The sequence below is a fragment of the Neolamprologus multifasciatus genome, chromosome 17 (genome assembly GCF_963576455.1).
Source record: "Neolamprologus multifasciatus chromosome 17, fNeoMul1.2, whole genome shotgun sequence".
In the NCBI taxonomy this organism is placed as follows: Eukaryota; Metazoa; Chordata; class Actinopteri; order Cichliformes; family Cichlidae; genus Neolamprologus; species Neolamprologus multifasciatus.
Window position 1 is genome coordinate 24,023,377 of NC_140455.1, and position 13,168 is coordinate 24,036,544.

Below are 13,168 nucleotides of genomic sequence, written 5' to 3' on the forward strand. Positions count from 1 at the left end.
GGTGTTTGGTTGCTGTTGACATGTCTAAAGGCGAAACACTCCACCCTCAGCTCTGCTTTCTGACACCCGAGTATTGCCATGTCAGCAGCAGCTTTGCCAGCCAGTGAGCGATGTCAGAGATCACCGGGAGGGAGCCAGAGGGAAGGGTGCAGAATAATCCAAAGCCAGGGTCAAAGGCAGTGCTGTGAAAGCAGTGATGCAGCACGCGGAGCCCCTAAAGATCTGAGGCAGTGTCTGGGCTCAATAAAAAGCTGTGCTTCATTTCCAAATCCTCGTGTTTTGGACCCTGTGTGGCTGTCTGAGTACTGTCAACACTCACCCCTTAGCTAGCTGGCTTGGATACGGGCCACATACCTTTAATCCTCCCCTAACTTGCCCCACATCCTCCAAAACATATGGTCCGAAACTGATAGACGATTAAGTGAGAGAAAAGGAATGATAAAAAGCACGAAGCAGCTGTGAGAAACATGCTTATTAACAGCAGGACACACGCAGAGTGTAAGTGCCGTTAGTGCTATAGGCGTTTGGGTTTGAGTTCATTCTCAAAAAATAATAATGGTATAAATATATTACTAAAGCATCTGAATGTACCAAATTCATGCAAGGCTCTATGTGTATTCTGGTGATGTTTTCAGGATTGTTGTGTGGGAATGTTGTTGATTGGGCTTGTGTGCATTCTTCCAGATCAGGAGCTGTTCTCAGGCATGTACATTGACTTCATGGGGACAGATGCTGCCATCTTCAGGAGCCTAACCAAGAGAAATGCAGTGCGGACAGATCAGCACAACTCTAAGTGGCTTAGTGGTGAGCACATGTCAGAGCTTCTATGTACAGTATGAATTCACACAAATAAGATCTAGAAGGCCTCTTACCTTTTTTACTGTTTCACTCAGAGCCCATTTTCATCGACGCCCACCTCATACCAGATGGAACAGACCCCAATGACTCCAAATTGTATTTTTTCTTCCGCGAGAGGCTAACAGATAACAGTGGGAATACTAAGAATATCCACACCATGGTGGCCAGAGTGTGTCCGGTAAGTCCCTTTTGCTTTCGCCAAAATAAACCAGCACAGTTTCTTTTGTGTGTTTGCGTTGCTATGTGCGGCTTTTGTCGGCAGAATGATATTGGCGGACAGCGCAGCCTGGTCAATAAATGGACCACCTTTCTTAAAGCCAGGATGGTTTGTTCAGTTGTGGAGGAGGATGGCACGGAAACCCATTTTGATGAACTTGGTGAGTTAAACAGAAGAACATACTTGCAGCAATGCACCCTGTTATTATCAAGGTATTACTTTTGGCACATCATTTCCATGCTCGGGGTCTTCATGGTCCGCGGACCAAAAATTTTACTGTTTGAAAAATATAATGCCGAGAACCAAAGAGATTGCTAATTTCCAAAAGCTTGCTATTTATGTTCCAAGGTTTCAAACAGATTGCTTTCTCCATAAACAATCCCGGGAACGTCCCATGTTTGGTCTGGATACGAATTTCAGCCCTTTGTCCAGTTTCAAAACAATTGCTCTGTTGCTTTTGGTTACCTGGTATTCAACTATAAGCACATCCAGGACTTTCTTAGCCTTAGCCTCAAATTTCAAACATCAGCACATAGCATTTGAGACCCAGACTCCAACTGTCAACATGTACATTTATCAGGCATTCATCTCTCTTTGGCCTTTTTATCTGTAGGATGATGTGAAATGAGATTTGGGGAATTTGCTGAAGGAATTAAACTGGAAGGTGTGTGCTTTTCTCATTGTGTGTTTTCCCTTATAGAAAGTGTGTTTTTGCTGGAAACGGATCTGCCCAAGGGCCTGTTGGTGTTTGGCGTGTTCACTTCCACAAGGTAAGGCCGATGAAGCCAACTGTAACATTCCTGTAGGCCTCAGAGGTATGGTAATCATTCAGGGGATATCAGCAGATGGGGATGTGCTTGTCAAAGGGCCACTTACATATAAATATCACGTGTCATGTGGCAGAACAGCTTATTCAGATGATGAACTATCAATTACAGTGTCCTGGTGGTTTGGCCATATGGTATTCCTTGATTTTCTTTCCTCAAGATCCTCTGCAGCATTGTGCCATGTTGCAGACCAAGTGCGAGGGATACATTTATAGCACATGTTAATGTTAGAATTCATATGACATGATGTTGTTGGATGTCTTCCATAAGCATACTCTATAGGATTGTTGAGTGCACAAAAAATTTAGTTATTGCATTTTTTAAATAGCTGAAACCCAGCCATGTTTTTAGCAACTAGATAAACACACATTATTAAAAAAAATCTGAGAAAAATATTGGAAGACAATAGCCTGATATCACAGAGTATTTTTATAATATCAGAAATTTAAGAAATAACAACATAAAACAACATAAAAATGTTTAGATATTTATGTAATTTTTGAAATCCTGGAAAAAAAAAAATTTTTTCGTTTCATTTCATAGCCACAGTATGGTATATATGTCTAACATTTCAGCATTCAGGGTAGCACAGTGGTGCACTAAGCACTATTGCCTCACAGCAAGAAGATCTTGAGTTCACTTGTCCAATGTGGAGGTTATATGTATGTTTTACACTGTCAGCACCTCTGTGACCTTAAAATTGATGAGCAGAAGAAGATGGATGGATGGATGGATGGATTAAAATTCATTTAAAGCTAATTATGTAATTTTTAATGAAATACAAAGTTAAAGACCGTTTCAAATATGTACAAGGAGTTCAGGAGTGTAGGATCATTAGGTTTGTGTTTAAGTTGTTAAAATGGGCCCAAAAAGAACTAAAAAAAGAACAAAAAGAACTAAAATACACTGCAGGAAGGAAGAAAGTTGACCAACAAAAGTCAACGAAGGCAAAAACTGTGAAAATAAATTATAGAAACCAAAACAATGAACACATACATGGCCCAGGGGACCTCAGTAAGTGAAAGAGAGGAAAAGACATGGATGACATAATAGGAAAGAAAATACTAAAAAACACAAAGAAAGAGGATTAAGGAAAAAATCCATGAGCTTCTGTGGTAACTGAAAAAAATGTTCTCAACAAACTGATTACTGAAACTGCTCTCCTCCAGCAGAAAGGACAGCCAGCAGGGCAACAAGGCAAATTTGGAAGTTTGAAAAAGTGATCACTCGATACTTCTGGTCAGATCTTTAATTGGGTCTGTTTGTTTAACCAAGCGTGACACTCCCACAACCCTCGATCCACTTGTTACCTCAGGATTGTAGAAAGCTTGCAGTAGAGTCTCCTGGCTCAAAAAAAAAAACAGCCAAACTAAACACTGAGGTCTTGGAGGTCTCTGAGCTCTGTGTTATTCCTGCTTTCTTCCTCCCTCTCTCCACTTTGCACAATACGCTTCTGTTCACCTTTTCAATAAAGCCTCTTTTATGTGTTAAGCAGTGTGGTTTTAAATGGCTGAGCCAAACCACATCAGACCCTCAAGGAGGAAATAGGTGAGCTGTTGTCAGCGGAGCGTGACAGCAAGTTCACCCAGGCTCAACTCAGAAAATGAGACCTTAATAAACAACCTCAGAATATTTCATCTGGGAGGGTCTTGAGATGGTGAATACTGGTTCCTGTTGCAGTGTCTCACTCAGGTTGTGCATGTCGTTTCAGCTCCGTGTTTAAAGGCTCGGCAGTGTGCGTGTACAACATGGCGGACATTCTCACAGTCTTCAATGGGCCCTTCGCTCATAGAGAAGGGCCCAACTTTCAGTGGATTGCATTCCAGGGGCGCATCCCCTACCCAAGGCCTGGAACTGTAAGTTACATTTAGGCCACACAGTCATTTTTTATTGCTTTTTTATGATATGATAAGATAACCAATAATTAATAACATATGAGCATATGATCTACATATTGAAAAAGTGAACTCATCTCTAAGATTTCTAGAGATTGCCTCTAGAGAAGTATGAAATCTTTTGATACATTCATATTGTTTTATATTCTAAATAACATATCCAAACAATTTAAAGCCATTAAACAATAAGTAATGTATTTTCTCTGCAGCAGGACTTGCAATACTATTTTCTGTTTATTTAAATTTTCATTAATTGATAAAAAGAAACAGAACTTGTGGAAATGAATGAATGAGATTTTGTTTTTGCACTGTTCAAACCCGCCCTATGTTTCTGCAGTGTCCTGGTGGAGCCTTCACACCTGACATTCAGACAACAAAGGAGTTCCCAGATGATGTGGTGACCTTTGTCCGCAACCATCCTGTAATGTTTAACGCCATCTATCCGGTGGGGAGGAGACCCCTGGTGGTTCGTACGAATGCTGATTATAAATACACGGCAGTGGCTGTGGACCAGGTCATGGCCGCTGACGGCAACTACCAGGTGCTCTTCCTTGGCACAGGTACGCGTTCTGCAGTTCAGATACAGAAACACTTTAAATATGGTTTTTGTACATTTGTCACATTTGGAAGCAATATGACTGCATTAAACAGGCCTCAGCTTTCTGGTATTAGTTCTGGTATTTAAAAAATATCTTAGACAGGTGTCTCATGCAGAATATTTCCGATAGATGTAATTTTGTATTGAAATACGATAGAATAATCCTTTATTGTTATTGTTCGTGCAACAAAAAACAAATATTTCGTAGCTCTTCAGCTGTTTTGACAGCAAAAGACAAAAAGAGACTATACTATAAAGATAAAAGAGCTAAAGGTCAACAGAGCTTTAGGGAGGGAAGAGGGGCTTACTGGTTACTGCCAGTGGGGAGAAACTGTTTTTTTTTTTTTATCTGTTAGTTTTGGACCTGATTGAGCTTAATCTTTTCCCCAGAGGCTGATGTCTGGGGTGGGTGTGGTCCATTATAATACAACTAGCTTTCTTTTACAGTCAGCTGTTGTAAACACAACCAAAGGAAGGTCTTATTTACATTAGACGATAATACACTCTGCTGCCCTCACCACTTGTTTCAGATCTTTCCTGTTTCCTGCTGTGCAATAGCAGGTCAGAAGGTTCTCTACTGCTGACCAGTAGAAGTTCAGGTCAGCAGGTGATGAGGGAGGTGAGTGTGCTTTAACTTCCTTAAGAAGTTAAGCCCCTCTCTGGCTTTTTCCACCTGATGAGAAGATGCACGAGGTCCAAGGTCAACAAAGCCCTGATAGTACAGGCATAATAGTCCAGGTAATACAGGATGGGTGTTGGCCTCTTAAAGAGCAGTGGGATGCATTTCCTTTGTTTCTTCACACAAAAAAATATAAAAACGAACCAGCCAGACTACCAGCATCTCAATATTTTAATTTTACTACCTCATTTAAATATATTTAATAGAAATTAGATCAATGTTTGCAGTGAAAAGACACTGTGGCCCCTTCTCAATTCTCAAGTACGCGAGTACGTACTCGCGTTCTTGGCGAGTACGTACTCGCCGAGAACGCACGGGAGTACGTACTCGCCGAGAACGCGAGCACGGACTCGCGATTTGTACAATTGGAACACCAGCGTACTTGATGATGTCACAGGTCCGGAGCTTTTACTGCCGTCCCCTCTTAATTTAACTGTGAGTAATATGTTATGAAGCTTAACTTTAATCACAGCCAAACCGGTTTACTCAGGAACAAATAAAACACTGAAATAAACCAAACATTAACATTTAGAAGTGATCTAAGTGACTTATATATGATGTTTAACCTCAGTAGTGAAATCTCTATTAATAAAAATAGTGTACATGTACATACGTGTACATACCTTAATAAAAACAAGCAGGTGAGCTGTTAGAACGCTTTTATTTTTATTTTAGTGGACACTCAATACAATAGACAGCTACTGGGTTTTGGGGTTTGTTTAACCTGAGTAGCGAAAAGATTGCGGGGGGGTTGAAAACGATGTGCTGGGAGTCTGCTGTTCTCGCCGGCTGTAATAATCCTCGACCTCGCTGTCTGCTATGGAGCTGGCGGGTCACAGACGTCTCCGAAAACGTCAGAGCTCGTTTGGAAATATATGATATCTTGATAAATCGAGCAGATATTTGAAGTTTACACAGCTACATTCTCGCTTGAAAAGAACTTAAAAGTTTATTTTGTGACCCAGAAAGAGTAATATTTAAAAGTTTTTAGCCCCGCTCATCCGCCATTGCCGCGTTTGAGTTTTGGACGAAATGCATTCTGGGATATTTAGCTGTACCAAGTCCACACAAGTCACCACCGATGCATGCTCGATAAAACGGGCGGAGCGAGAACACATCCGGGACTTTTTCACGTTCTCGGCTTGATGCGTACTTCAAATTGGAACAGTACTTGGTCTCCGACTGATGACGTATCACGAGTACACGAGAACGCAAGTACGCACAAGTACGCATATTGAGAAAGGCCCTGTGTATAAAATAAATACAAACTGGATTCCATATAAGACCTACATCATGGCATCAGCACATTCAAATATAGCCATCGTCTTTGCAGTACACAGAGGCTGATAGTGACATTTTCTTTCTGAACAGGTTATTGCTTGGAAACTCAATGACACAGCTGGTTATCAGATACACAGATAAGCTGGAGTACTTGTGTTGTTGCCACTCAGCTCAAACAGGTCAACATGGCGCTGCATGCAGTATAAATCAGTGCACAGATAGATCAGAGCAAAAGATAAAGTCCATTAAGAGTAGATGTTTTTCCATTACATAAGGAAGAAGGACCTATAATGGATTGCCACTTTTTTAGAAAGTCGCTACCTCCTGAGTATAAGGTTAAATGAGGGACACCATTGTAAGACATCACTTAAATGTCAAGTCATTGAAAATGCTAGAATGACTTGCACTTGCAGAAATAATTTTTATGAACAAATTATGCTATTAAAAAAAAGGCCTGACAGAAAAAAATGTAATGCTAAAAGTTGCATGTGATCATTGAGATAAAGCAGAGTACATGTGATTGTTTTCTCATCAGCCTAAATGTATGAACAACACTTTTCTCATTTTCAACCCATTCACCCACATGATAACAGTATTATCACGGTGGTGCTACCGTTTTATGGTGCTGCGTGAGTACAAAAGGCTGAGAAAGTGGTGGGCTGATATTTACAGACGACAACATGAATGCCATAAGCAGATATACCAAAATACTGGCTGACAAGATGACACCCAGTCTCCAGAAACCTGTCATGTATCAGAAATATTCCAATGATCCAAAGCTCACTGACAAAGTAAAAAAGTGAAAATGCCAGACCCATTAAATCGTTACATCTGCATCATAAGTGCAAAACCTTCTGAAACCCTACACTGCAGCCTATACCATAATCTAACACCATGACCTGACGTGCACATCCCTGGATATTACACAATATGTGAAACATAAATTTTGGTAACAATATCAGTCACTTACATTAGCTGCATGATAGGCTCTACATAGTTTTGCTGCAGAAATATAACTTAAGCATTCGAAGTGATGCAGTTCCAAAAAGGTTCTACAGTTCTGATTTAGTTGACAGGCAATATTGTGCAACAGCTTGCTGTGTAGTGAATATTTGTCGAATATATGCCAGTGTGTTTCTGTGCTTAAAAACACCAGATTTAGATAATAGAAAAATGTGTGTTTGTTAGCAGAAGTGCGTGTGCATTCATGCTTGTAATTGTCCACGTGTGAACATTGGCATTCAGCAAACTGCTCTGGGAGTCTCTCGCCCAGCTGCCGGTGTTTATCGAGCAGCCTCTCCTTTCTGTTCCTCCTGCCTTGATTTTTGAAGAGTAGCCAGTGCCGCGTACCCATATCTGCTCCTGAAATGGCGCTTTGTCTCAAGGATGGGGGAGACGCTCTTATCAGGCATTTCCAGGAGCTGTTACTGTACCCCCCTCCTCCTCCTCCTCCTCCCTGCTCTGCTGCTCAAATTCCCAGGCCAGAAGAGCCATACCGATGAGGGTAGAGCTGCGTTTTGCCCTTTTTGTGGTCCTTGACCTGCCTTAAGAGCTTCCATTCCCACTCCTGTCACAGCTGATTTTGTTTTTGGAAACTGGTCATGGCTATCATGCCTAATTCAAAAGCAAACACAGGCAAAGAAAAACAGACTGCTGGTGGAGCTGGTGGGGTTTTTTTCCACCAGCAGTCGTGTTCTGCTTTTACTGATGCCTCACAATTCTAGATGTTCATTGCTGCGTAGCCGTATCTGTTTCACACGGTAGTTAAATGCATGTGTGGGGTTGGAACTCATGAGACGTGTGCTTTTTTGCCCTTCAGACAAAGGTACAATACAGAAAGTGATTGTGCTACCCAGCAACCATTCCCTGCATGACGATCTGATCCTGGAGGAGCTGGAAGTGTTTAAGGTCTGCTCTCTGTATTTCTCCCTTCTCTCTTTTTTTTCCTCTTTCACTTTAATCCCCTTTCTCCCCTTAAATCAAAGGCAGGGACTGGGAGGAGGGTGTGTTTGGCCACTACACAAAGACCAAGGGCAGACAGACAAAAGGCAGGGTGGCATTTGGGAGATGGATGTTCTGTAGTGCAGAGCAGTGTAGAGTGATGAGAAACATGCTAGCATACTCCAAGTCTGGAAGTCGCCCTCAAGTGAACCTTTGCATATGTTGTTTTATCTTAGGTGATAGACCTGTGATCAGAAGAAAAAGTCTCCTTTGATCTTTCTACCAAATGGTGGAACACATAGACTCCAATCTAAAGAGATTTGTTTCTTTAGAAGACATAATTTATTTCTCAGGCTACTAAAGACATCTATCCAGAGTTATTCTAGAATCTAGACTGATTTGTGCTTTTTTGCACCAGCATTGCAGTCCATGTGATTATGTTTGCTTTGCAAGCTCTTTTTCAAGATCAAGAGGTGTCTTGAAGTCTATAAAGTTAATATCATAAATATCAACATCTATAAAGTAAAGTAAATATCAGGTTATCAGGTCTTATGAAGGGATGAATTCCAATTTTAGTTTTTTTGGTTCACCCCATCATAAATATGTAGGGAAGAGGTCAGGCAAGAGGTACAACAGTTAGTCTACTTCCATTTGCAAATGAGGGTGGAGGCTCTTTCATGACCGATTGTTGGCTTCTTATCTTATCATAATTGATGGAAATATAAATGCAAAAAGTATGCATTAATAATACCATCTGGGAAGCATATGACTGGCAACAGCTTCATCTTCCAACATGACAACAATCACAAACATACTGCCAGTACAGCAAGGATACCTGGATAGAAAAACATACAATAGAAACCTATCAGTCATGGACTGGCCTCCCCAAAGCCCTGACTTCAGCATTATTGGTAAATGGTAAATGGCCTGCATTTGTATAGCGCTTTACTCAGTCCCTAAGGACCCCAAAGCGCTTTACACTACATTCAGTCACTCACCCATTCACACACACATTCACACACTGGTGACGGCAAGCTACATTGTAGCCACAGCTGCCCTGGGGCACACTGACAGAGGCGAGGCTGCCGGACACTGGCGCCACCGGGCCCTCTGACCACCACCAGTAGGCAAACACGGGGTTAGTATCTTGCCCAAGGATATTTGGGCAAGATACTGATATTGATTTCAGCAGTGTGGGATCATCATAACACAGAATAGAAACAAAAGCAGCCAACATTCAACGAAGAGCTTTGAGGTTCCTTCAAGAAGCCTGGAGAACTATTCCTGTAGAACACTCTATAGGCAATAGCTTCATAGGGCCTGATTTATTTTGGACTGTATTTCATGAAACAAGAACTCTGAGAGCGCCCATTCTTTGCTATATAATTACCATAAAGTCTGGTATTTGTTTTCTCATCTAAGTGTTATGGATTAAAATGTATATTTTCCAGAAAGTTCTACGTTTATTTCATCAACATACAAGCTCTGAACTTTGTTTTTGTCTTTGCTGTTTTTCAGAATAAGGCTCCTGTTACAAACTTAAGAATATCCTCTAAAAAAGTAAGCATTCTGAATATGTTTTGTATGCATCTGCTTATCTTAAGTGCACTTATATTGTTTAAAAACATTCACTGTCCAAGGCCACTACGTAATGCATTCAACAGTAATCTCCTGTGCGTGATAAGCCTCCCAAAGGCATGGAAATAATAAGCCGTTTTTTTTTTTTTTTCTTGCGCCCTGCCTCATTTTCCTGTCAGCCGGCCACTTATTAAGACAAACAGGGCTGCTGACATTTGAACTGTTTACTTTGCAGCAACAGCTGTACGCCAGCTCGGAGTTCGGGGTCTCGCAGGTCTCCCTGCACCGTTGTCAGGCTTACGGCTCGGCTTGCGCTGACTGCTGCCTCGCCAGAGACCCCTACTGTGCCTGGGATGGACTGAGCTGCTCCCGCTTCTATCCCACTGGCAAAAGGTAGACAAACGTTTCCAGTTTGAGGGTTTATAGCTACAGTTTTCTGCTAGTATTAAATTTAATTGTACCCAGTGAGGATTGCTTTCTTGTATTGCATGAAAAAAAATTCTGCAAGCCTCCAAACAAATTATTCAGTGGTAATAAGCACTGATAGGTGTTGACAGGAAACCCATTCATGGAGGCAAAACTTTCACGAGTCTTAAATAAACATTAGCGACTTTTACATTTTTCACAATTAAACACTATTTTTGTTCACTTTGATTATACTTAACATTTTGCAATTTGCAGTATTATTATTATAAGGCCAAAAGATCACATGACTGCAATCCATCAGTGCACACTTCTGTGTAAACCAGATTCCACTTTTGTAGTTTCTCTTCCGGCGTCTAGACATAACACAGACGAGGAGGTATGAGCGACACCTCGCCTCTGCTCCGGTGTTTCTCTGGTTCCTTTAAGGACCAGCTGCCTGTCTCCTGACAGTTCAGTCAGACGCAGGCCAAATTTAGTTTGGTCGTAGAACAAAAACTACAAAAACATTTCAGAGACCTTCTCTGTTTTTCTGCAGAGGATGTCTCTGAAATGTGTCAGCTGTTTACTTGCTTTTTCCTCAAGCTGTTATATATGAGTGTTCTCCACCGAGTGGAAGAACATGGTCAGATTTTCCTCATATTGTTTTGGCAGCGACTGCTTCTTCCACCATTTCAATATGACAGACGGACGGTTGTTATGATTGTGTATTTTATTTTGTAAGCCATCAACCGAGTTTTTTTTTCCTCCTTCTTTCAGGAGAAGCAGAAGGCAGGATATTATGCATGGAAATCCACTCACTCAGTGTAGAGGATTCAATTTAAAAGGTAATTAAAGCTCCGGAAATATCCTTTTAAAGGTAACAATGGCTCAAGGCATCATGATTAATATGAAAGATTCAAAACAGAGCTAAAAGTGGTTTAGTTATTAGACTAATATTTGTATAGGTGGCCAGAAACATGACTCTTCATGAATGCTAATGCTGTTTTGATAAACTGGATTTGTAAGTTTTCTTCCCTAATGTAAGTTCATTTGAGGTTTACACACAGCCCGTGCCTGCAGATATTTCTGTGTGTGTTCTACTAGCATTTAGGCCTATTTTTGAGTCCATACTCCAGACTTCATTCTTCATGAATATATATCCAGTCCACTAGCAGGTGCGGTTTAATGAGAGGAGAGAATCGGCTCCCCAGAGTGTTCAATTTCCATGAACAGTTTACTTTACTAAATTAACACGAGCGTGGGGAACCAGCCATATGGCCATTACCGCTAATTAGTCGCAACCCTGTCATACACCCGACTGAGTGATGAACCGTTTAGATAGAAGAAAAATGACACAGTTAATAAGTGAATTGGTTTGATACGTCAAAGTGTATATTGTTTGTGGAAAATGAAGTCTGGGGTGGGGTTCGGTTGTGCCGCAGGTGTCAGACTAAGCTTTGAGTCAACATCTCGCTCTCACTGTTGAGGCTTGAGACAGATTTGAGTCCATCTGTGCTCTTTGTGTCTGTCAGCAAATGACGTATGAATTGCCTTTCTTGACCCTGTGCATGTGTCTGCCCGTGTCTGCGTGTGTGTCTTTGTGTCTGTTAGCCTACAGGAACGCAGTGGAGATGACACAGTACGGCGTAAAAAACAACACCACTTTTCTGGAGTGTCTTCCCAAGTCTCCTCAGGCGTCTATTCGCTGGCTGATTCAGCGAGACAATGACAGAAGGAAAGAGGTCTGTTTGACATTTAAAGCACTTTAATGCATTCATAATTCCATTAACATTGACCTCTTGGAGGTCAATGTTACGGCCCACTTTAGCTGCAGAATTTAACAAGATAAACCCTACACGATGCAAGCGATTTGATTAGATGTCCCGTTGTCAGCCCGTAGGGGGTTGCTCCAGTGTTTGGTTAAATATTACAGCAAAGATTAAACATGTCGTAACAATCCAGTGAGCTCATATGAGTTATCAGGATGTGCACTGCCTGAGGAATGACACTCTTAATGCTTATTGGCAGGGGAGCATCGTAATAAGTGTTGATACAGATCAAACATGATATGGGCTTTTACTAATGGCTCGATACACTCAATGCTCAGTGGGGAAACATTTTGCAAATGTTTGACTGCACTTAACTAGAGGGAGCATTTTAAAAGGCAACGAAAGTTTAAACAAAGCTGGGCATGATGAAAACACATCTTTTATGCATTTAGCTCTCACCTCTGTCGAGCAGGGTTGCATGGGGGGGGGGGGGGGGGGGGGGGTCTTAAGATAAATCACTTCACTTTTATGATGTGTAATCACTGGAGCCTTTTCCAAACTGAGGCCAGACTGATTTGGAAGTAGTATGCTGTATGCAGTAGTAGACTGTCCTAGGCTGTAGGATGAGTCTCATGAAGCTTCAAGCGATTCAAGCACATAGACCTAAAATACCTGTCATTGCAGTGACTCCCTGGCAACCTCTAGTCCCTAGGGGAAAATGTGTGTTCCCTAATTGGTTGGCAAGTGGTTGGTGTAGGTTGCTGCCTGTCACTTGGTGAAATCGATTGCAAGGAGAGCACTGCCCCAAAAACTCCCTTATTAGTGCATTGATCGCACAGATTGCCACAGTGGCTTGTAGTTTGCATGGAAGGCCTTGTCTGCAAACACTTGCTAACTAACCTCTGAGTTATAGTGAAACTTCTAACAGTGCGAACCACATCTGAATCAGAGAATGTCCGCCTTCAAATTAAAGGTTGTTCCTTACTGCTGTAACAACACCTTTTTAAATGGAGCAGCTTTTGCTATGAAGACAAATAGTCTCTGTTTCCACTTTAAGTCACACTCTTCACAGTTTTGTTACTGCTTAGCAAGTAGTTGGCAGGGGTTTACAGACAAATTA

At 41.5% G+C, this 13,168-nt stretch overlaps 1 protein-coding gene across 5 annotated transcripts in view; it reads left to right on the forward strand.

The window, feature by feature from the left end:
• Positions 1-13,168, forward strand: part of sema3c (sema domain, immunoglobulin domain (Ig), short basic domain, secreted, (semaphorin) 3C) — a 45,306-nt gene that overhangs the window by 29,495 nt on the left and 2,643 nt on the right. For 4 of the 5 annotated variants that reach the window (XM_085137471.1, XM_085137472.1, XM_085137474.1 and 1 more), the window contains exons 7-16: positions 685-804; positions 894-1,235; positions 1,776-1,845; positions 3,614-3,758; positions 4,135-4,357; positions 8,175-8,263; positions 9,815-9,856; positions 10,110-10,267; positions 11,057-11,124; positions 11,891-12,021. In XM_085137471.1, the coding sequence (XP_084993597.1) occupies positions 685-804; positions 894-1,235; positions 1,776-1,845; positions 3,614-3,758; positions 4,135-4,357; positions 8,175-8,263; positions 9,815-9,856; positions 10,110-10,267; positions 11,057-11,124; positions 11,891-12,021 (1,388 nt within the window). The remainder of the gene's footprint in view (positions 1-684; positions 805-893; positions 1,236-1,775; positions 1,846-3,613; positions 3,759-4,134; positions 4,358-8,174; positions 8,264-9,814; positions 9,857-10,109; positions 10,268-11,056; positions 11,125-11,890; positions 12,022-13,168) is intronic. The other variant, XM_085137475.1, reaches the window with a different exon arrangement.